The sequence below is a fragment of the Anser anser genome, assembly GCF_964211835.1.
Source record: "Anser anser genome assembly, chromosome: 5".
Classification (NCBI taxonomy): Eukaryota; Metazoa; Chordata; class Aves; order Anseriformes; family Anatidae; genus Anser; species Anser anser.
In genome coordinates this window covers 53,230,972-53,255,874 of record NC_139725.1, presented here as the reverse complement: position 1 = coordinate 53,255,874, position 24,903 = coordinate 53,230,972, and the positions used below count along the sequence as shown (strand labels likewise).

Below are 24,903 nucleotides of genomic sequence, written 5' to 3'. Positions count from 1 at the left end.
TCAGAGGAGTTGGACTTCATGTAGTCTTTGTAACTGGTCAGGCAATGCAACCTTCCATAAAGAAGTTAAAAATAATCAGGAAATAAAAAGGAAAACACAGACAAGTATACAGAGTTTTGCACAATTGTGTTAAGGTAAGTTAAGTTCTCTTACTCTTCCCAAAATGGGAAAAAAAATAATGGCTAAACATTCAAAACTGATCAAAGAGAATTCTTTTAAAACTAATGGATAATTAATCCCTGAGAATAATTTCTGCAAAATATTGTTAATGCAAACATCTGTGTGAAGTGCACATGGAAGGAGACAAAGTTGGCAGAGTACGATATCTGTAAAAAAGAGAATTAGGATAGCAACAGCAAAAATGGGATGGGAAGGACACAGAGTGAGCAATGCAAGGAAACAGAGAATCCATGGAAGAAATTCTTCCCAGAGCAAAATGAAGAAACATACTATTACTGGAGCAAGGGAAGGAGTTTGCTATGTATCATTGCTATCAACCACTAGCATAGTAACCAGTTTCTGAAGCAGGGCTAGTTATATTAGTCTATTTTTTTCTGTATGTGTAACTTTCTAGAAGTCCAGAAAAGATACAAACTCACATCCAAACCATTGGCTACTTTGTGAGATTTGGGAGGAGAAGGATTTATAAGGCAGATATTTCACTTCTGTGCCATTTATGGTCAAAATGTTCTTCATTTTCATTTTTTTCTTCATTTTTGTTTATTCACTACTGTAAGTAGAATCAACTGAGAAGCAACTCTGGAATTCACATTGGCTTTGTTCACAGAAGCACCTACTATATTCATGTGCAAACCTGTGAAGAAATCTTTTCTACAGGTAAAAGAAGGTTGTCTTTGTGTACTGCATGACACAGACAGGCACTCTGAGCTAAAAACCTCAGCTTGTCACATTGCAACCTGACTCTGAAATGGCAGTCCTAAAAGTTTCCCTGAATGTGCTATTACCAGGCAAACTTCTTTACCTTCTTGTCTGTAATAGATATATATATTCCCCTGCAGGAACTGACATTCTGCTCAGCAATTCAATAGTAATATAAAGTGATCTGCCCTTTCCGAGGCATGCTTCCTGAGCAAAATTTGCTTTCCCTTACACGTTACATGCAAAAGGACATTGAAAGGGATTGATGAGCCCAACCACTGTCAGTCAGAAATGACATCATTTGGGAGTAATATTTAGGAGATTAGTAACATCTGCTTTTTTTAAATATGGTTAGTAGCAACCCCTCCAGCCTACTCCAACCATATGGGATGGTTTGTATGCACTGATAGGCACTGAACACCACAAAAGCTGTGCCAGAAAAGAAATATTTCCTCCAAATAACACAGTTAAAAAAATAAAAGGAAATGAAAAACTGCATAATCTTTCTAATTTGGTCAGAAAGACAAAAATCATACTGCTACACAAAGTTTATTGCTAGATGAAACCTTTGCATTATGACTATTATTAATAATAAAATCACTATTATTTAAATGTTTCTATTGTGTGGGAAAAAATTAAAGGTCAAGAAGACCATCAAATTAGGAATAAGATTTTGATTCTAAGCACAGTGTTCTGTTAGTTTCCTTCTTGGTGATCAGCAAACTGTTGTTAATAATTGTGAAGAAAAAGCCTGAATAACTGCTTCAGAAATCCAGAAATTCTAACCTATAGCAACAGCCCCACCCCTGTCCCTGAACCCTATTCTGTCCTTGTTTTCTAGAGTGCTTCTTTATTCTAGAGAGCTTTTTTTTCCACTTTAATTCCACTGATCCTCACATAAAATAAAAAATAAATAAATAATTAAATAAGAAAAAATAAGAAAAAGACTTTACCCTCCTATTAAATAATTACACTTCAAACTGTGGTAGGCTGTCCTTAGACCTCTATACATTAGGAGAGATACCATAAGGTAGGGGAAGAGGGAGAAGGAAAAAAAATTTTTTGGTAAACATTTCTTCATCTAACAGATCAAAAAAAATCATCAATTTTAAAGGATATTAATAAAAGGATATGAATGAAGTTTTCTCTTGATTTCTCTCAACATGTGTTCTCTCTTTCCAGAATTCAAAGTGGAAGGTGTAAGTTTTGCAAATGAGCCTTAATAGTTACAATTCAGTAGCTTTCATTGCAGCATAAGTTTTTACATTAGTTTTCTTGTCCTTTTTCTCTGCAGAGTCTCTACAGAGATTCCTGAGCAATTTTGGCATAGGATAGTGAAAAATAATTTTTTCTGCATTCATGTCTAAACCAGTCATATTATATCTATTACATAGAGCAGAGTATTTTGGAAGTTATCATAAACTAGTGTTGAATACAGTCCTATGCTTTCATAGCCTTCATTTTATGCCTTGCATTTTATTGCTAGGTTGTAAGTAGTGTCTGCTTTGTTAATACCTTTTACACTTTTGATAAATTAACAGCAATTATATCTGCTAAAAATGGGCACATTTCCAAAACATCTGGTCAGAACAGGTCAGGACTGGCCTCTTCCACTTCTTGCAGGAACAGTTGGGGCTGATGCAGTTGTAAGCATTAGAGTTCCCAAGGGAACATCATTTTACCTAACGTACTGGCCGAATGGCACGCTTCACTTCCACAACACCTGCTTACAGATTCCTCGCTGCCACTCAAACCCAAGCCAGCAGAGCATGGGAAATTGGGAGCGGTGATAGAAGCACACAGAGAATAACTTGGGAGACCATGACATGGTGAATTGGGAGCAGAGTGCACTGAAAAGCGAAGGCATACAATGGGGCAATAAAGATGAAACTGTCCAGCATTTAAGTGGATAATGTTGTTTGACTAATTATGATTAATAATTATCTTTTCTTCCTACGCAGGCAAGGTGTGGTATTGATTTCCTTTATGTTTATGGTTACATCAAGGCATATTTGACCCACAATGAACCATTTTACATTCTTAAGTTTTTTAGCATTACTCCCTTCTATTTTGTCAGGAAGTATCATTATTCTCTGTAAACCCTAGGGAGATGAGAAAAGTCAGGCCATTTTGAATTCAGGGCTTCAGCATCTAGCCTAGTAATGTGTTAACCACCTTTGCAGTCTTATAGTTCTGCCTATTTGAGGTGGTGATGTTTGCAGAAACTCATTCACTTGCTATAGAGTGGTAGCTCTCGACTTACCTCAAAGACAGTAATTCTATTTTAAGTAAAAAAATCACTGATTAAACATGAAGGAGAATCAGACTCACACTAACTTCTCTTGTGAAGCTTTGGTGGAATAGAGAGCTTGTGGTTGGCATTTCTTGTTGGGCAGGAAGAAAAGCTATAGAACTGCCTGTACATTTCTGCTGGACCAAACTCAACGTTTATCCTTCTCTCAGATTGTCTTTGTAAATAGTGAAGCTAAACAGGATCAATCCACCGTGGCCAAATCTGGATTTAGATTTTCCCTGAGTGTGCATTTCAGTTTCGTGCCTTTAGATTGGATCCATACTAACACCAATTGCAGGAGCTGTTGAGCTGCAGGACAGGAACATCATTATAAGCAAAGAAAAGGATTCTACCCTGACAACATGTAAAAGAGATGTGACCAATAAACCCATTTTATTTATGATCTTTTGGTCTGTTATTTATGAAATGAATGAGTTAATATAAACCAAATCTTATTCAGCAGTCCCTTGCATGCTTCTGACAAACCAGAAGATATTCTTAGCAGTGTCAAAGGCAATACTTCTTAGTGAAGCCTAGTTTGGGGAAGTACGCACCATTACTACAGACCCTTTTGATTGTACTGTTAATTGCTTTATAAACCCATTGCCCATACAGAATTAAATCAATTTCATAAAAGCCAAATAAAGGTATAAATTAAATATTAGAAGGTCTGAATATGAAATAACTACCTATGCAGAACAGCTTTTGTTCTCTGTTCAATCTTCGTTGCTTAATTTTGTCAGCACCTTCTGGTGGCAGTGTGATTTACTGCTTTTGAAGTCAGCAGCACCAACCTTACAGTATATCATTGAGGTCTGTAAGTTGTTAGGCCCAGAGTGATTGGGTAGTTTATTTTCCACATTCCCCTAATGTGTCAACTATACGCATCATTCTGATTTACACACTGAGCAGCCATGGACTAATAACAGTGTCAAAACTTACCTTTTGTCAGCAAGCATTATGTATGTTATAACAAAAATGTCCATGGGAAAAATCAGCCTAGCCCCAATTTGCTTCCACTTGTACCTTTTTTACACTATTTATATTAATTGGCTTTCCTGGAGTTTATCCAAGTCACTCTTAGTGATGTTCTACATCTCACTTGGGCTGAGGGTTTAGGTTTGGCATAGAATGATACTTAAAAAAAAAAAAAAAAGAGGTATTTCATGGATTTTAATCCTTATTATATAATCCTTTCCTTCCTTCCCTTCCCTTCCCTTCCCTTCCCTTCCCTTCCCTTCCCTTCCCTTCCCTTCCCTTCCCTTCCCTTCCCTTCCCTTCCCTTCCCTTCCCTTCCCTTCCCTTCCCTTCCCTTCCCTTCCCTTCCCTTCCCTTCCCTTCCCTTCCCTTCCCTTCCCTTCCCTTCCCTTCCCTTCCCTTCCCTTCCCTTCCCTTCCCTTCCCTTCCCTTCCCTTCCCTTCCCTTCCCTTCCCTTCCCTTCCCTTCCCTTCCCTTCCCTTCCCTTCCCTTCCCTTCCCTTCCCTTCCCTTCCCTTCCCTTCCCTTCCCTTCCCTTCCCTTCCCTTCCCTTCCCTTCCCTTCCCTTCCCTTTTCCCTTTTCCCTTTTCCCTTTTCCCTTTTCCCTTTTCCCTTTTCCCTTTCCCTTTCCCTTTCCCTTTCCCTTTCATTTTTCCCTTTCCCTTTGATTTTTCCATTTCCCTTTTCTCCTTCTCCTTCTCCTTCTCCTTCTCCTTCTCCTTCTCCTTCTCCTTCTCCTTCTCCTTCTCCTTCTCCTTCTCCTTCTCCTTCTCCTTCTCCTTCTCCTTCTCCTTCTCCTTCTCCTTCTCCTTCTCCTTCTCCTCCTTCTTCTTCTTCTTCTTCCTCTTCTTCTTCTTCTTCCTCTTCTTCTTCTTCTTCTGCTTCTGCTTCTGCTTCTGCTTCTTCTTCCTCTTTGTTCTCTCCAAGCACCTGCCTATCTTTCCATAGACTACATGCAAGAACACATCCCGTTTTATTTTTCCATATTAACTTTTACTTGTCATTGTCTAAAACCATAGGTCCAAACATTCATTCATTTATTTATTTATTTATTTATTTATTTATTTATTTTCCTGTAGTTCTGTATAGTGTCTTTCAAAAAGAGCCTTATTTCTTTAGACCAGATGTGGATGAAGAATTTGCAATTGAGAGATGTCTCAGAAAAAAGATGAACCTTTCACTCAAAACAATTTTTTCTCCCGACACTGCCTCCATTACACCCCCCCAAATTTACATAAAGTTTGCATGTCTTTGATGCTCTTCAAGACAAAATCTGAAATTTAGACCAATTTCAGGTTCAGTTCTGTGTTCATAAAGCCTATTTTAAATTAATGAAAATCTGATTGCATTTACTACTTCCTTCTTCTCTAACTGTCACTTGCTACTGTTCTACTGTATCTAATTCAGGCAGTTTGTGAATTGACTATGAGGGGGGTGTATTCTATTTTTTCTGAAGAATGGTGAAACTAGCATTTCTCACTTCAAGTCTGCCAATGTCATTTTGTGCACATCCTTCATTCCTTTCCAATCAGATTGGAGCCTTGTTGTAATTTTCTAAATCCAGATCTTCTATTCAGTCAGCAAAATAGTTGCTGGCCATGTACAGAGTAAACTCACTGATCTTTGGGGATTTTTTTTTTAGTAATCTAATTTTAAGTGCTTTAGACATTAATTATATGTCAATGGAAGCCATTGCATAGTTGGATTGGCTTAAAAGCTTCATGAAAAATGCTGATTTGTGAATTAACTTGCCTTGGCAACCAAGGGAAAAGTAAATTTGAAAATAAGTGGCAGTGTAACATTTCACCTCAAAAGGCCAAGGTTTGCTGAAAAGTGATACATGCATTTTCATGATGAAGGATTTGTTATGCTATTGACCATTGACATAAATAAGTAGTAAACCATTATCCTGAGGACAAAAATAAAAATAAATCAAAGTTCACTTTCAGCTGTCTATAAGACAAACTTGCTGTTGATGTAATTTCTGGCTAAAATTACTTAAGCATGTACCAGCTTCTTTGTCAGAAGTGTGGTTCTGCTTACCGAAGGCACTATGACTACTAATTTGTCAAAAAAAAAAAAAAAAAAAAGGAAAGAAAAAGAAAAAAAGGAAGTCTTGCTTAAGTCTCTCCTTACAAGTAGGGACACCAAAAAAAATATTGTGCAGAAACACATACACAAATCAACACTGCTAATTCCTTTATAAAAAGCCTGTTTGCAAATATGTCCTTTATTTTGCAGTGTGGCTTCTGTGGCATTAGGGTTAGTGGTATATGAACTGTTCCACCGAAGACAGTACCCTCTCCAAAGGAGAGTTCATATTGGCTGGTTTGAAACTGACTGGCATGAGTATGACTCGAATGGGGTTATGTCACTATGAACAGCTAGTGACAGAAAGCAGTACTGTTTGCATCACAATATTATCTCACTGAGAGGATATGGTGAAGAGGCTCTTTGTTCTGGGAACTCAGCCCAGACAGAGGAAATTGTGGGGAGAAGAGAAAAAAACTTTTCTTGCTTTAGCTGTCCTTTAAACTTGTCAGTCTCCAGATTCAGCCTGAGATTGCTGTGTGCAAGACCTAACTCCTATAGGGAACGGAGGTGACTGACAGAGATGTGAAACTCCGGCCGACATCACTTTCCTTATTAAAGTAGAGGTCCCAAATCCCCTCTCAGTCTCTTTCCTTTGGGCAAAGAATTCAGACTCGAAAAGCCATCCTTGGCTCCTCCAGATGATTCTCTAAAAGTCTCAGTCACTGCAGAAGACTCAACCTGACCCAAAGTGGCTGGGGGTAGTGGTAGATGAACCCTGTTTCCCCATTTCAGGGCTTTCCCTTGCTCCCTTGTAAATCTGTAATGGGACAGGAATCCAGCCTCACCTCAGAAGCTGTGGTTACTTAATACTCATGTGTTGGACAGGAGCCATTTTGCTCAGCTCTACAAATTCTGAAAGCTACGTTTCTACTTTGTCTGAATGGATTATTATTATTATTATTATTAATAATAATAATAATTATTATTGGTAGAATGAGAACAAGTGATATATATATAAAATTTACTTATTCCTGACAGCCCTGCGGTTAGAGCAGTGAGCAGTGGCCTTGGACGTAGATAGACCAGGTTCAGGTCCCTCCTCCACCTAACTCTGAGTAATTACAGATAAAAATCAGTGATGAAAAAGAGTAAAATGTGATTCAGGCTGAGAAGGGACTTCAGTCTTGGTCTTTTAGTATCCTTGGCTGGAGTGCACAGACATACACGTATATGGGCATTTTCACCAAAGTAGTCTAAAAGGTTTGTGTTTCTACAGAAAATGAAACAAAAGCAAACCAAACTAAACTAGACATGAAGACATGAAGTCTTGAAAATTAATGTAGCATGGAATTATTGTCCTCCAGTAAGTTTTAATTGCTAGTGCAACAATCAATGATTAGAATTCAAAAATTCATATCTCACATGAATTCTTCACTTTTTTTTTTTTTATAATTTGTCCTCCTTGCAGATCATCCTTAAAGTAAGTTTATTTATAAGAGTGTTCATGGAAAGTAGAGCCCAAAGGGGATGTAAATCCAAAGTAAATGAATTTGTTTAAATATTTAAATGAACATTTTTATGATGTATTTTTCCAGCTCCAGTCAGCATTCAGGACTAGAGTGGCATGGAAGATAATTTTCATAAGAAAATTTTAAAGATGGAAATTAATTACATTTCAAACATCTAAAATATACTATGTAAACTAATGTCTGTTTCATTTTCGAATAAAGAAAACTGTTAATATCTGCTATGAAACAATATTTACATCATTAAAAGAAGAATGAGGAAAATTCAATGCTTAAATTAAGTAACAATAATTTGAGCATAAAATATATCTTGAAATTTTTCTTTTTTCTTTTTTTTTAAATTAAAAAGAAAAAGAAAAAGTTTTTAATCCAGTTCAGTCAGTTCTATTTTGGACTTTTCAGTTTGTTAGGAACATGCTAATTTAACTTGAACATTTTCCAAAGATATTGAAACACGATACTAATCTACTACAGTGAAACTGATTTTATACACTGTGTAAATGCAACATATTAAAGTTTGTTCATCCAGAAAGAAAAAGAAAAGCACCTTTGTAAGAAGGCTAGTGCTGAGGAAACATTTTGAATTGTACTGAAAACTCTATGCAGTGGGTGGGGAAATTTGGGAGGCTGATTGTAAAAGTCCATGCTTGCCCCAAATGTATTTCTGTGGCCAGCTGCACGGTTTTTGCTATGAGTTCATTTTAGCCATGTTTGCAATTTCTTGGATTTACCTGCTGCAAACGTAGCAGGGATCAAAGCCATCTATGTCTACTAAAGTAGTTTCAATTATTTTCTTATTAAATATGTGTTTTAAATGACTGGCACCACAGAGTACATTCCCACTAGTGTTAGATTTTTGCTTAAATTAATGTAGATCAAGAGCTACCCTAAAATCAGCAAGGCATTCTCATTATGTCAAATCAAGCATATGTTTAAGTGTTTGTATCATCAGGGCTAATCCATAAAATTCAGAGGAAAATAGAATGTACAAGGTATAAAACATTTCTACAGAAACCTATAAATGCACAGACATAAACTGAATGGGTAGTTTGTATATTAATTATGCATGTGTTTGTATGCATATGTATATGTATTAACATGTTGAACTTCTGCACTCAGATTTTTAGAATTGTAATCACCAGTGCTAAATACTAAATACGTGCCAGGATTAACTATATGACTCTTCTTCTTCCCCTCCCCCCCACCCAGAAGTGGGTTGCAGTAGTACCTGTTGCAAGGAGATGTGATTAACATTGTGTCGGCCCTGTGGCATTATGCTTTTTATTTATTTATTTTTGACAGAATCCCTAATCCCTGCTTAATTTTATGAACTGTCAAAATGATTCTAAATATCTCTCTGGTTTGTATTTTCACCTCAGGACAGGAGTCCAGAGGTAGAGATTTGTTGTACAACAGTGGACTTTAGGTAATTTTCATCTTTTAATGCCTGCAGCGTCCGAGGTTGAATTTGAAATAATCACCAGATTATCTCTAAAGGATCTTTCTGTTATACTTGCAAATGGTTCTGCAGGAAAATGCAAAAGATATAGAAGAAAAATAATTGATTAGATGCAGGAGATCATTTTATCACATAATCCCAGATGGAAAAGAAAACAAATGCTGATTTTTTTTTTTTTTTAATGACAGTTGAAAGATACTATGGGAAAGACACTTGCTATTCTGGTAAAGCCAGATGCTGGTCTCAGTCCCCTGGTTAGACCTTAAAATGCAGTAAGAAAATTTGTAAAAATAACACTGTGGCTAGAATTTTGTTTTAGAATGGGAATAAATTGTTCTAGTGCTGTTTTTAACCATAGCAGCTAACAAATTAATGTGGCTACACTGTTATTGACAGGCATATAAAGATAAAAGGTGCATATATAAATTTACTATAGAGGATATGATTATTATTTCTATAGAATGTGAATATACTTTATTTTGGGGGAAACTATAAAGAAATTGGGTAATACTTAACATCAGAAAAGGGAACAGAATCTGACAACAGATTTCACATATTAATTGTGTGTACAGAAGTCAGATGATGGCACTCATTAACATTTAATAAATGTTGATAAATAATTTACATTTATTATTGGTGTCACAAGTGAGACCCAGTTCAGGTGCAATTTGTGGGCTGACACAATTTTCTGAAGTTTGTTTTTTAGTAAGAAATTGAACCCCATTTATTTCTCAGAGCCAGGACGAGAATACCATTTTGCTCATATTGTAAATTCATTTGAATTCCACTAATGGCATCAATACAAGTTTACATCAAAATAACAGAACAAAATGAGGAAATCAGACTGACAAAAATTGAAGGGTAGGCTTTTGAATTGGAATGTTCATTCCTTTATACATAGATTAACCTCACATGGATCTTAGGATTTTTAGAATATTTGAGGAGGCATCATTGGTGCTGGACATGGAATGAATGAAGGTCAGTCTGCAAGGGCAGAAGATTTAAAAGTACGAGAGGGCCATGGGCAGCAAGGCATATTTGTCATTAGGGGAAGCAAGAAAGGACAGCTCCATGGGCATATTAAGAGGCAAAAAGAATTAGTCATTCTGTGTTTGTACATTAAGCAGGTTGAGAGGGTAGCTGGTGACTGTGCAGAAAGAAGTTGAGAGTTGAATTCTATGGGGAATCACAAAAGATAAATGCACAGGAATGACTAAAGAGACAAAGATGGTTTTCATACTGTCACTACATCTAAAGTAGTTAAACTTCATTTGGGATAATACAAAAAAAAAATAAATCCAGAGATAGTACCTGCACAGTAAATCAAACCAAACCAAACCAAACCAACCAAACAAAAACAAACAAACAAAACAAACAAACAAAGAAACAAACAAAAACAAACAATAGATCAAACAAAAACACAGTGGTTCAGTGTTTTCTGTTGTAAAGTAATATATCATACTGAAGTCACCCTGGATAGCCTGTTGCCTGAAGCATGGGTCAGGCAACCCAGAGGCACAGTGATATCTCCAGTCATTTTTCTTGTTGCTCAGAAATGCAGGATGTCCTGAGCATCTTTGATACTTGAACAGGAAAGAAATAACAAAGGCTCTCAGAGCTCCACTCAAAGCAGCTTATAAGAAAACAAAACTTATGAAACCAGTGGGTAATTAAAACAGAGCCAGCAGCAGAAGAGTAGAACATGAAATCTATCTGAAGCAGCATACATATCTACTCCCATCCTACCACTGAGTACAAAATGTCTTAAACTGATCAAATTCTAGTTCTCATTTGTTGTTTTTGAAGACTGAAATATCAATTGCCATATCTGAGTAGTCAGTGCTGTTAAAATTAAAGTTAAAAAATGAACCAGAATATTGAAACACTTTGTCTACTTTCTAGTTATGTGTTTTCATGAATGCAGGAAAAAAAAAAAAAAAGGACAAAAAAAAAAGACAAAAAAAAAAAAAGATTGAAATTGGGAAGCCAGATGATCAAAATATCATCTATGGCCAGATATGTAGAGACATTAGGTAGTCATCAAATATTGATTGTGCATTGAAGGTATAAGACTAAAGCAGAGCATTCCATTTGTTTGTTTTTTTTTGGCCAATGTGTTAAGTAGAGTAACTTATGAGAAACGTTAGAATTCATCCCTTCTACTCCTTTTGCTAACAGGTTAGCACTCGACCACTTCACATATCTAAGGCTTTATGTATTATTAATCAAAAGAGTTAAAAAGTCAATCCAATCTGGTTATATACAGTAGTTCTTGTGGTTTTCAAACCTTTAAATAATTTATGGTGCCATCATTTTCCCAGTGGATGTCAGGCTGGTAGAATGTCTGGAATCAGAATCCCACTGGGAAAAAAAGAAACATAGTCAGAAAAAGTAGTAATTTTTTTTTTAATAATAGCAACTCCAGCCTATTGTATCATCACTATCAGTCTCTAGAGAGATCATTTCTCTGAAAGAGAAGTTTTTCTTATATGAATCCTTTTGGGATCAAACAATCCTGACAAATCTATACCTCCACAGTATTCTAACTGGATAAAGGTATGTGTATATGTTGAGCATACATACACAAATGAGTCTTTATTAAAAAAATAAAATAAAAATAAAATAAAATAAAATAAAATAAAATAAAATAAAATAAAATAAAATAAAATAAAATAAAATAAAATAAAATAAAATAAAATAAAATAAAATAAAATAATAAAATAAAATAAAATCCTTGATCTTTATTGACTTATTTCTAAATAAATGTACCAGGTATACAATATTTAGATTTGCCTTAATCCTTTGAAATCAATCACAATTCAAGATACTATTTTAATTAAATTTATAATTATAAATTATAATCTAACTCTATGATGTTGAGATCCACTCAGCCCTTCTGAGTTCAGACACATTTTTTCAGTATTTCTTTTGAAACAATAAGCTTCCCCAGCTGATCACTGTAATCTTAAATATCCATCTTTTCTTTTTTTTTCTTTTTTCTTTTTTTTTTGTGTGTCCCAAATTCAGTCAGCCATTTTTGATTATGTGAATATTGAGAGATATGCTTTTGAGCTTTTTAAATCTTTCTAGGTATTCAAGAATATCATAAAAACGTGATTTTAAAATAATACATTCAATTTAAAAGAACATTCAATTTAAAAGAATGTTAAGAAATAATGGTATTATTTTATGTGTTAGAATACTAGATTCTGGTTCCACAAGTAAAGGACTTGACTTATATTATTGAATAGACTGCTATCATATATTTAACTCATAACCTCCTTTCAGAATTAAAAACTGCCTCTCAACCCAGAAAATCATATATTCTTCCTCTATGCAAAACAAGGTCATTGGAGGCCAAGGATATCTGACAGGTACTCTGCTAGTTCCCCAGTATATTATCAGTTTTTATACCTCTTTGATTTGTGCCATTGAGTTTTATTTTGCAATCGGTGTCCCATGCAAAGCTATTTTATTTGCACTGAAACTCTCAATAATGAACTCAAGAGCCATCAGTTAAGAAAGTTGTCCCATGGTCTTTTAAAACAGTTGATTCTTCTTTCAGTTGCCAAGTCTCCATACTCTTTCCCTTCTGCCAGGTTCACAACCCTTCCTGCTGCATCCAAATCCTGCTTTCCTACACACCTAGGAAACTTCCTTCCCAACCCTTCACTGCAGCCTGTACAATCATTAATGGAACCAGGTGAACATCAAGGATGCATTTGCATGTGCAGTGTGAAGTTCAGCTGAGAAACATGCTGCCTGAGCATCACAATTATGCATTTATGTAAATTAAGACTTTGACCTGAAATGTAGGTAAGCTTCTGCAGCTATTAAATGTTTGTCATGTCATTATGAACTGAGGTTGGGAAAATTTGGTGGATGTTTCACTTAAAGAATCAGTGTTTGAGCCACTAATTCCTCTAATAACAGCAACAAAAATAGAAGCACAAAGTGCAATATTATAATAAATTAAGAATGTGAAGAATTTAGGTTCATGCATATAATAAATTTCCATCAGTACCAGTAACTCAGTTGTATTGATGACACATATTGACTCATATTCTGCTTTCAGTAACACTTGTGTAAATCCAGGGTACTGCAACTCCAGTCACTTTGGTGCAGTTCTTCATGATTTACACTTGTGTAACTGACAGCATTTGACCCTTAGACTATGCATATGTCTTAAATTATGCATTTAACTTCCTGAGCCGCAACTGAACAATAAGGCAGTATATATATCATCTGGTATGTACCATGCATCAGCTTAATGTAGACATTTTAGTTTTGCAATTCTTCCACTCTTGTGCTGCCATTCTCATACTTGAAAGGGTATTAAATTATATATAAATATATATATAAACACACATGCATACACTTTCAAGAAATTTGTGTGATTCTTAGATCATCTTTGGTTCCAGAATACTGTGTACTTTTGTCATCTTTCCTAAACAGTATGTACAAAAAATGATGGGAGAATTGTGTGAGAATTTAAATTGATCTTAACTAGGTCAAGGTTAATTGATCTTAACTCCAGGTAATCAGAACCAGTCTTACTATTCACAAGGACATTTCAGTTCTAGTTCACTATCTACAATAAGGGACAAGGCTCCCTGCTGAAAGAGGCGAATGTGTCTCAGCACAAGGCTGCAGATATGAGGGAAAAGAATAGGGGTGCCCTGGGTCTTGTGTTGATTTTGGCCATATTTGTGGAGCACAGTTCTCTTTTCATGTGGTAGAGTCACATCTGTGGAGCCTTTTTTTCTTTTTTTTTTTTCCTCCCAGGGTAAATCTGGCTGAATCTTGCAATATCAGCATTACACTGCAGATGTTTTCCTAGCTCTGATTTCCACTATGCTTGTTCTGTAACTATGTTCCCAGAAGCTTCTGTTGAAGACAAAAGGGGCTTCCAGAAATATTTCAAGAGGCAAACAACAGATAGACTAGGCAGTCTGCATAACTTTCAATAAATATAGCTGCCCCTAAACAACCATATTTCAGGGTCCCAAGATAAGCATTCTGACCTACACTTGCTATTTATATAACACGCACAGTATAGCCACAGTCCAGATGAGGCCAGAAGCAGAGAAACAGGATGCATCTTTGGAAACACCATAATACTCTGAAGCATTTGCCCTCATTTTACTCTAAGTAATATTCAGCACTGCATTAAAACATTTAACATTTTCCCAGACCCTTCTTTCTAAGGAGCCTAAACCTGCAGAGCTTGTATTATTTCTGTGGTTCCTGCAGGCTTCCAAAAGGGATATATACTCTGAAAAAAGATTAAAAGTAACAGTGTAACAGTTATCTTTAAAAATGATATTGCTAAGAAATGAAAATAGAAATTCATTTCATTTATAAACAGAATCAAAGGGAGAAGAAAGTTTAACAGAAAAGCAATAAAGTTTTGGACAGTTCACAAGGTCTAGCAGCCTGTGGGCCAAACAATAAGCAATTTGTTGAGGAAGAGAGAATAAAGGCATTCTTTCAGGCTGGCCGGCTGGCATGGTGAGCTGCCCATTGTGCTGCTGGCTGCAAGACCTGGGATTAGGGAGCAACTCAGGTTCCCAGGCTTGGCACCAATGGAAACTCAAGTTTATGTATTTAGTCTTTGAACAGAAGAAGAGGTCACAGTTCAGTACCATTTGAGAGCTGATCTACCAAACAGCACTAGTACTGGCTCCAGAGGATGGATGTTCGTCTGCCCATTTGGTCAAAGGTGAACTGCCCTAATAATGCCTCTAGCAAGGTAGAAAAGATAAAAAAGCTTGCAAAGCAGAGCTGAGATGGGGGAGGGGAACTCTTTCAAGTGATAGACTCCAGTGAAAAAGCAAAGCACAGCCATAATGACTATTTGCCGCCTGAAAGTAGCACAGTGGGTTAGAATCAAATAATGCAAAATATACTAAAATACATTTTTAAAAGTTTTTCTTGAGTTCTTCATATGAAGTTTTATGCCAGATATATTTCTGGATTATGAAACACAAAAAGAGATGAAGAGAGGGAGCTTCTATGCTATACTAAAGTTTCAACTTCACAAAACCCAGCTATTTCAGTCTGAACTTTAAAAAACAACAACAAAACAAAGAAGGACCACAGCATAATAAAAACAATATGGCTATCAATCAAGCATATATTTCAGGATTAATCACATGGAATGTCTTTCATAGCTGTCAAATTCCCCAGGAGTTACTAGCTGGGAATAATAAAGCTACATTAGCACTTGTAATGTCCAAAAATTACTGATGACCATTAGGGATCTTGTATCAGGAAGTGACATTCTATGTCAATAGGTGGTCATTGCAGATATTCCAAAATGGGAATTCTTCAAAATTACAGCTTTTCTTGACCAATTTAAATGATTATACCTTTTTTTGACAGCATCCAGATATTTGAAATATTTACTGGATATGTAGAAAGAAATGTACTGTGAAAGAAAAATGATTCATTAATAACACACACATTAGTAAGAGGATTTTGTTCTTTGCTGTTACTGCTCATATTTTGATATTTTAATGTAGATCTAGGTGAATTTTAATAAAGTGATGGCCTCATTTCACACTCATTCAAAAACTAAGTTTTTGAGGTCATGTACACTAGAATTTTACACTTTATGCTTTTCTTACTTGCTGCAAGCACTCACAGGATAGAGTTTTTCAAATTTTCATGTCTCAGAAAGAAATGTTGAGGCTTACATGCATGAATGTAAATTAAAAAGAAGCAGAATGAAAAGGACATACAAGCTAACAACCATCATCTACATCACTCATGATTACTCAGTAGAATAAGGAAGACAAGAGTGAAGTTGAACCAACAAAAAGCCTTAGAATCATAGAATTATAGAATCATCCATAATGAATACACTGGACATAAATGCAGTCTGTTTATATCTGTTTATGAGCATTTTGTGGACAGAAGAAGTGTTTAAATTTGTGACCATCTTTGGGGTATAAACTGAATCAAGATAACAGAATCTGGCCTCAAGTGAATTGTTTTTTAAAAACATGAAGTACCATCTCTACCTAAATAAAAAATTTCAGACAGATTTTGCTGAGCAAGCACTTTTCAGATAGCAGAGATTTTAATAATAATATTAATAATAATAATAATAATAAATCTCCAAAGCACAAGATTACATGAGGACTTGAGATTCTATTCCATTTTTCATTTTACATTAAGGTCTTTAGTTTGATATTGCTGTTTTCTTCCCATAAGAAGAGAAAAGAAACATTTTATTTTTTGCAAAATAAGACTTCAGGGTAACTGGGCTGAAGAATTGTTATAAGATACATTATGACTACTAATACTTATTGGTTTGAGATTCCAACGCAAGATAGGATGACACTTCAGGGTTTCAGTTCTTCAGCTTTTGCTGATGTAAATCAAGCCCCACGTTCAGCCCAGAAGAGGAAGAGAGCACATCACAAAAAACCCAGGGCCTCCCCTCAGAAGGGCATCCCTGCTGACCATGTGTGGCCTATGCTCTCTGCAAACCATTTGACCTTGAATTCTTGCTGTGACTTTTCTTAAATCCAGAGAGGGTTTATTTATTTATTTATTTATTTGTCAAATGAATGCCTAACTTTCATTGGCGTGAAAGAAACCTGGAGGATGCTCCCTTAGTTTTGTTAAGACTCTGGACCTCTGACATCAGAGGAGTGCAAAGATAGAGCAAACAAACTCTCCTCGCAAAAAAACTGAGGGGCAGATGCCATGATGAGCCACTGCATTTCCAGTGATGGTCGGAGGCAATATGCCTTACCTTTACAAAACTCACACATGATGGGGTCAGGGAGCTGACTCTGACAGCATCCTGTTGCTTCAAGTCCTGCCTAAATTAAACATGTCAATCCTTGGCTTGAAAATTATTTGGAATAAATGTTATATCCTCCTTTCAGTCTGTTCTGCACCTGGCATCGAGGGGAAGGGGGAATACTACTTCTGCCATGCCTGAGCATCACACTGACCGTAATATGAAATAGTAACAAGTAATCATCTACCCTGGGGACTATAGTTCATTTAAGTTTGTTAGTGAGAAACCTAAATGTGAGTTTGAAATTCTGAGAAGATCTCCAAGCCTTCGAATCTTAGAGAATAAATCATCCCCTAAATATTTTTTTATTTTTATTTTTAAAATTTCAGCATAGGTTAACTGTAACTTTATGCATAGAGCTTAGAGAGGGGGTTTCCATCTATCTCTTTCTTGGTCAGGTTGTGCCTTTCATCTTTGCTGTAATGCTGCTCCCCTCCAGTGTCAGTTCTCACACATCTTCCAGCTTTGCATCTTGATGTGCGTCCGTCCTACTACTTCTGTCACCTGTGTGTGCAGGGTACAGGCCCCACATGCCACCCCTCCCTTTTTTTTTCTTGCTGTCTCTCTCTTTCTCAGACCACAGGGGCCGCAAGCTTGGTCTCCCATCACCACTTTCTCAGTGTGGCATTTCCTTCTGCACGTTGGTCTCGCATGTTGTTTATCTCTCGGAAGGATTGTAACTATAGATAGCATCAGTGGAACTGTATCTGTCTAGGAGCAGATGTCTACCTCTGCCGTATCATCTTAATTGCCCTGCTGTGGCTCACCTACCAGAAGTCTTTTTTTCTGTCTTGTGTTTTTTTTTTTTTTTTTTTTTTTTCACTTTTGCAAATGATTAGTTGAAAAACAGCAGGAGTAAGCTTGTAGGCATAGGACTCACACAGGGATATTTAAACTTGTAAGGAAAAAGAATCTTTTCAGTCTGTAACCAACTGGACATTACTTTCTGAGGTCTTTGCAATTTGGTCTCATATCTTCATTTTGTAGTGCATTGGGTAAACACCACTGAAAGAGAAACTAAAGATGTAGGAAATTATTATAAAAATATCTGTCAAAAACAAGGTGCTAAAGTTTGGACTAGGAGCATAAACAAGTCATGTAAGTAACAATACTAATGGAGACACACTCTCACCTGTTTCTAGGGTTTTCATAATTTTGAGTTCACTTTTTTTTTTTTTTCCAGACAAAATTGAATTACATGTGTCTTCATAGGTCTTTTCTATGTAAAACCTTGAAAGACATTAATTTGTTCATCTTAAATGTAAGTGGACAATATTTTACCTCTCAATCATTCTTGATTTACATTTATCAACAGCAAAAATATGGATTTGTACTGATTTGACATAAAAATGTATCCTATGAATAAAAATGGAAGCTGAAAATTGATTTATCCATATTCCATTATAATTACTTTTGCAGAGACCTGAAGAAGGTGTATCAGAAAGCTACACTTGAATTATTTTACTGTTCTCCACATGAGAAAGGTAGGTTTGAAAGGTATCCAGCCTTCAGTCAGCTTAGAGTTAACTTTATATTAGCAATAAAATCTGAATCAGGTTTCACCTTGGTTTTTTTTTGGTTTTTTTTTTGGGTTTTTTTATTATGTTATGTAAATGGCTTATGATTAATCTAAATTATATTCATCCAAAAACGTGTGGTCCTTTTGTTGAAGTAAAGTAGGCATAATACTTTTAACAAGTGTGTATATATACCAATATACACACATTTACTGTCATTGTATAATATAAAATTAACCAGACAGTACCATGTGTTGATGTCAGTATATAAAATACTACAATAACTTTCAATTACAGATGGTACAGATCAATAAACAAATAGTACTCTGATATATTGAGCTACAAAAACGTTTATTTCCAGTACTTATATGCATATAAACATAAAACTATAAATTTTAACTCCCCATCCCTTATACTGCTTTAATAAGAAGTATCTTTCAATGCAGCATGGGCATATCCAGTGCCTGGCATCAGGAATGAGTCCTGTCACATGACAGCTACCATTAGAGTAGTTAACAGAAATTTTGGCAAAGTTAATCTTTGTTCTCATCCTTCTCTTTCCCTCTTCTATGTTTATCATGTTCTGTTTTGCTTCATTTAAGGTTTTAAATTGTCTCCTGACTGCTGAAATTCCTTGACAAAAGTAGATCTCTCTACCCTATTTCACTGGAACTGCATTAGCAACAAAAAAATTTCAAAATAAGTTCGGTTCAGAGCAGACTACCCATTTAGTTTTCTTTAGTTTTACTTCAGCTTTTTAAATACAGATTAAATTTAGTCTAAAATTTCCCTTGCAAAGACAGTGTCTTTCTACTCATCATAATTATTTCCAGTGTCAGCAGAATTTTATTTTATTTATTTATTTTGACAACTTCAATATCAACAACAAACTAGTACAGATTTGGGAGGTGAACTTCCATATTTCTTGGTAACACATCAGATCTGTTAACTAAAATTAATTTGAAAATATTTACTACAAGTCTTGTTGAACACACCCCCCCCCCCCCCCCCACCAAAAAACATACCTCAGGAAAGAAAGTGAGACTTATAAATCTTTTTGCCTTTGTAACCATTCTACTTTCTTCATTTGATTTCAAGAATTCTTAGCAATGAAACAACAGCACAAAAGCATTTTTAAGCAAGGCAGTGTTACTTTCAAGGTAAATTTTTTGTATAAATATAAATGGTTGATCTTTAGCATCTAAAAATCAAAACACAAATTAAACAAACCGTTCTAAGACTGAGACCCAGGAATTGTACTTTGAAATACAAGTAAAATTACAAATTTAAGTATGTGGCTCAGACAGATGCCTTCCAGAAGTTCCCCGATCTTGAAGATAAACGTCACTCTTTATCTGCCTTTCTCTTTAGCTTCAAAGATCTCTAGACAACTAAGACACCTTGATTTCAAGCAAGTGTCCCTATTTCTGTAACAAGGTCACTTTTGTCTGACCCCACAGCAATGCCAGGAGGTGCCTACATTTTTATAAATTCCTTGCAATATAAGTTTCCATCAACTTTTAGGGAAAATATATTTGTTTGGATTGGAGTTCTTGAAGTTCTGGAAAGACTAAAAATAATTCCATTTGACTGCAGTGAGCAATAACAATTAGCAACAATTGTTGCTACACGATATTTAAAATAAGGTGATCTAGTGATAAAGCCTCCTATTGCTTTGAGAGATAGTAGTCTGAGAGTCCTTCCCCAGCTATACCATTAATCTGTGTTGTTGTTGTTGTTGTTGTTGTTGTTTTGTTGTTGTTGTTGTTGGACAACTGACTGGACTTTCTTTGTGTTCCTACTATCCTTTGGAAAAGGGTGTTAATAATTTTTTTTTCTCTCTCTCTGTTCTCTGTTTATTTTTTCTATCTTTGCTGAATAGATTTGAAGTTTTTGAAAGACTGACACTTGCTTTTAAATGTAGGTAGAGGTAGTCAGTACAGTATCTCAGAATTTCTAACCATTCTATAATACCAATAATAAGAATAGTAAATATCTGAATGATGAACTGATGTGAAGAGGAATTTGGAGCTAATCTTAAACCTCAAATGAATCCAAACTGTTTAGATGGCAGTAGTCCAGACATTCAGAGTCATATCTGAATTTCTTTCAAGTATGAAATGTTTGGGTAGTTCAAGCCCAAAGGACTTAATTATCTTCATGACTAAACTTGTAGTATCTCTACGGAATTGGAAATTCCTCCCTATTTATGCAGGCAAAATAGGGCTACATGTAAGAACAACGTGAGTCAGGTATTTAGTGTTCACTGTCATACAGCATGACTTGGAGCACGTGAGCTGTAGAAGTAGCACCATTCAGAGAAGTGCAGGGTCTGCCCAACATCCCTTTCTGGTCATTTCTGCCTCAGCAGCAATCAAAAGCAGCTCCATTTAGTCATTTACTGTTATTCTCAAGTAATGATAACATTATTGTGATTTGAATTTGACCAGAAGGTTCCTTCTTCACACTTTTCCCAATTTTTTCTTTCTGTTTCTGGTGTGACAATGAATTTTGTCCACATACAGTGTCAATGGAGCCAATATCAGTATCCAGTACTATTACATTCAATACTGTATCTGGAAGTATTGTAACTATGTGTGTATTATAAGCTGCTCAACCCTGTGCATCTGATGCTCTTAATTCACTGTGACAAGAAGGAAGCATTTCAGAAGAAAATATATCAGTGTATTTAAGAGAGGGAGGAAGAAGCTAGATAGCAGAGTAATTGTGCCATGATACATATGCACTATAAACTGATTCAACAATGATCGATACCACCTATCAGTTGACACTAAAAAGAAGTGGTCACTATCTTGCTGAAAAGTGTTTCTGAGGTTCTGTTCTTGTGTGTTGCACTGCTTGGTCACCTTGGACACAGGGCATTGCGGATCAAGAAATGAATCTGCTTACTCCCAGAGCTTGCCTTCCAGACCAAATCAGTTTCAGTCAGCATTAATGATTTCTGTAGATAAAGTCTATCAATATGAGAGCAGAAGAAATATTTTGTATAATAAACACGGTATTTGACCGTGTTGGTACTAGAGAATAAACCCACTTTCTACCTTTTGTTTCATTTACTCTTGGGTTGGCCATATAACATTTACAACATATGCACACTTTTACCAGACCATTTCTATTACCCCTGCAGACTTCATTTATAAGAAGAAGGAACAGGAATTACATAGGTCTTTGCTTAATTATGGGAACTGAAATTTGAACTATTTTCTGGTCCAGTTTTAGAGCAAGCAGAGACATAAAAGAACACTTTTGAAGACGGCAGTATCATACAGTACTAGTTATCTGCTTGTTCTGTGGGGAGGATCCATTGTGTCAAACTGCCATGAGCAACAAGTCTGTCATTAGTGATACCTTTCATTCACTAATGGTAAAAATAATAAAAACAATATTTTCTTCTACATAAAGTTGATTTTTTTTTACAATGGTTGTTTTTTAAAAAATAATTTACAAGACAATGTTAATTTTAACAATATATTCAATTAAAAAATTTCAATGACTTAAAACCAAAGAAAATTTAATTAATTTTTTTCTCTTTATAATTTATTCTTTCAAAATTTGCATTTTATTCTGTGTTGGTGTTTACAAAATCATATATTTATTCAATATTTTCACCTGTTCAGTGAAAAGGTTTTGGACTTTAGTGAAACAATTTAACAGTATCAAAACAAATGTATTGTTTCACTTATAAATAAACATTCAGAAGTTCTTCCTTGTTGCTCTGTGAACGTGGAGTTCTATATTTTTTCCTAGATTGGCACTAAATGAGAAAATCAGGATTAATTCTACCACTCCCAGCGTGAAAACTGTTTATTTCCAGGGGAAAAAAAAATACAAAACAAAAAAAAAAAAGGAGTGGAGGGAAGGCGTAAGGAAAGATGATCCTAGGAGAGAAAGGAACCCAAATTCTCTTATCTCATCTTAGACACCTCACTCACCTTCGGAGTTTCACTGAAATGTCTGACTCTGACCCTTCAGTACTAGGGTTGGTCCTTGTTTTTTTTCATGGTTGTATGCTCTCCTTCTATCTGTTTGTACAAATAGCCTAATCATAACAGAGTTATAAATATTAAGAGTTGTCCAGAGATGTTTCATCCACTAACCTTTTTGAAAAAACAACAGCAACAACAGCAACAGCAAAGCACTTAGTTAAAGTAGAACCTTCTATGTGGTAGGTAACATACCAGAGAGATAATGGAGTAAAACTTTACCTACCCACTGAATGATGAAGTCATTGGTCGACAGTATTGTACAGAAACATTTGTGAATAGTCCCAGTAAGAGTATCTCAACTTAAGGAAAAAAAAAATAAAAATTTACGTATCCTGTCATTAGTGAAGCTATAGCAATGTCAGCAGGAAAGAAGGTAAAGAAGCCTAACATAAAAGACAGAGAAAAGGATAAAATCTAATTAATGGAGGTTGTAGATTGGAAAGCCTATATGTGGTTCATTTAAACATGAATATCTAATGCAAGTCTAGGCAATCCCTTATACCAATGACTTCTAGAAACTGTAAAAAAGATCATCCTTTAGTCCTGCTATTACTTTACCTTGATGATAGGAGGTTAGAATATGAATGCAGTTTGAAAGATAGTACATTGCTTTGATATATCAAAAAGCACTCTGCAGTAGACTACTACTTTAGTAGGACACTTATAGTCAAAGCTAGTATTTGACTATGCTCCTAATGTCATATTACAATGACAGAATCTGTAGATATATCAATTTAATCTTAGTTCAAAAAAATCTTTTAGCTCTCCTGTAGCAAAGTCAAAATGGATTTTTATAGTTTTTTAAGCTTGGAAATGGACAACGAACAACTTTTGTAGTAAAAATGAAATGCAGAATATGGTAGATAGGATAATCATATTCAGAGTTAAAAAATATAGCACCTTCTACTTATTTGGCTCTAAAGTTTCCAGATATGAAGCTCTGCTAACAAGAATGAGATTATACAATTAAAAATTGACTCCTCTGACTACTAAAATATAGTGGTTCGGTATTTCTTTTTTATTTGTTTTATACTGTTTAAGGATAATGGTGTCTTTGAAATTACTTCTGATTTATCCTGATGAAAATGAGAACTAGACCCAATTCATAGATATTAATTTGACCAGTTTGTTATATAGAATATTTGGTATACAGTATATTTGGTATATAATGTAGAAATAAATGGATTTTTAATCATCTTATAGGTTTTTAAATTTCATCAGTCTAAACTCTTTAAATAAATAAATAAACAAACAAGTTCATTTCTAGAATTATAACATGTAAAAAAGTTCTTACAATGGATAGGTGTTACCAGCTACTGGTTTCACCAGACTGTAAAATGAATCCATAGAGTGAGTCATGCAGTTCAGTCATGATATGATACCTGGCAGCTACTTCATTACTCACAAAGAGATACGGAAGTGGTGTGTACACAAACTCATCACCAAAATATTGTTTAACAGGTTTACTTGACTTTAAAAATTTTCCAGGTCTAGATACAATCTAACTGAGGATTCAGTTATGTAATTTAATTGAATAGCCTTAAAGATCCAAAAAAAAAAAAAAAACAAAAAAACAAAAACAACCTGCTGTAGATAACATTGGTAATTCTCTCTACTATAAAAGACACAAAGTATGAAAATTTCTACTTGCAGAGATCAGCATTTTTTATTTTTTTATTTTTTTTTTCTGTCAAATATAGCACTTGGAGGCTTCTTGTTTCTCACTTCTTACTATATTTGCTATGTTTGACTGGGAACTCTCATCCCAGGAAGAAAACTGCCTTCCGTCTTTCTCTGTCTCAGATCTAGTAAGATTCCTTAACGGTGGCAACAGTGACCAAAAAAAACCCCCAAGCACCAGCTATTCATGAGTCTATATAACTTCTCATTTTTCCTTTGTTGTCATGGCTGCAATAATGAAATTCTGCGGAGTACTGTGGAAGTAAACTATCCAACTCTTTGGTTTGCTTACGAGGTAGTTTGTGGTTGGGTACCAAACAGACGTGTCGAATTACCTAACTCTAATTTCAAGTAACTGGTGAACAGAATTACCCTTGGGGTTGAAGGAATTATAAACAATGAAGCTCCTAGAACTTTTCTCCCCTCTGGATAGAGCCAAGTGGAAATTGCTGCTGGTAGGTATGTTACAGCTGCTTGTGACAGACTGAGAAGGTGGATGTTTGCAAATAGTATAGTTCACTTGACCTTCGCTTCTTGGCAATGAAAGAAAAACTATATGAAATACATTCTTGGGGTTTTGGTAAGCACCATCCTTCTTTCCTATGACTTCTGTGATAATAATTTAAGTCTTGGTAATCATTTAAGACAATTTCTTTTGAATAAGCTTTGATATGAACAGAATTAGTCTAATAAAGAAGACAATCCAGACCTGACC

The 24,903-nt window shown here is 35.3% G+C and overlaps 1 protein-coding gene across 3 annotated transcripts in view; it reads left to right on the top strand.

Moving 5' to 3' along the window:
* Positions 1-24,903, top strand: part of LOC310899816 (uncharacterized protein) — a 98,334-nt gene that overhangs the window by 49,151 nt on the left and 24,280 nt on the right. For 2 of the 3 annotated variants that reach the window (XR_014584690.1, XR_014584691.1), the window contains exon 1: positions 24,585-24,643. Coding sequence is in view for 1 of the 3 variants with exons in the window: in XM_083836731.1 (XP_083692857.1) it covers positions 18,460-18,468 (9 nt within the window). In the remaining 2 variants the exon portion in view is untranslated. Of the gene's footprint in view, positions 1-18,403; positions 18,469-24,584; positions 24,644-24,903 lie in introns of those variants that run through there. The other variant, XM_083836731.1, reaches the window with a different exon arrangement.